Here is a 535-nt window from a genome sequence, read left to right on the forward strand (position 1 = left end):
GGGTGTCGCCGCCCCCCCCCTTTGGCGCACCCTCGGGCTTCTGTGAACACAGAGCACTGAAAACGCTGCATGTCATCAGGAGCGTTTGGAACCACCGCAGGGGTAGGGAGAACAAAAGCCTCCTCCTGTTCAACAGAGGATCGCAGTGCCTCTAGCGCAGACATACCCACCACCCAGTCCATCACCGTGCCTGCCTACACCCTCCTGGTCTCACAGCTCTCCCAAGGCGTGCGCGGCCCTCTCACCTTCTCATCGTTCTGTAACATTTTCTGCTCCATCCGCTTTTTCTTCTCCTCTTCCATCTGCTCCATCCGCTCCCGAGCCTGTAGTGCCTTCCTCTGCCGCTCCTCCCTCTTCCTGGCAGCAGGTGGGCAAGAGGGGCTGGTTAGCCTTGTCTGTGTGGCATCAAGGACGATGGGGGACAAGGACTTGCCAGGAAATAGGGGAAAACTCTCCTGCCTCTCAGTCCCACCTCCTGTCAGGGAGTTGTCAGAGCCAGAAGGTCTCCCCAGAGCCTCCTTTGCTCCAGGCTCAG

The 535-nt window shown here is 59.3% G+C and overlaps 1 protein-coding gene across 1 annotated transcript in view; it reads right to left on the bottom strand.

Moving 5' to 3' along the window:
• The window catches only part of LOC104500155 (inner centromere protein-like), a gene marked incomplete at its 5' end in the record, with an annotated part of 16,065 nt that overhangs the window by 6,164 nt on the left and 9,366 nt on the right, over nt 1-535 (bottom strand). Inside the window, one exon of the mRNA XM_010143760.1 lies at nt 246-357. Within this exon, the coding sequence (XP_010142062.1) occupies nt 246-357 (112 nt within the window). The remainder of the gene's footprint in view (nt 1-245; nt 358-535) is intronic.

This window comes from Buceros rhinoceros, unplaced genomic scaffold (assembly GCF_000710305.1).
Source record: "Buceros rhinoceros silvestris isolate BGI_N320 unplaced genomic scaffold, ASM71030v1 scaffold20399, whole genome shotgun sequence".
In the NCBI taxonomy this organism is placed as follows: Eukaryota; Metazoa; Chordata; class Aves; order Bucerotiformes; family Bucerotidae; genus Buceros; species Buceros rhinoceros.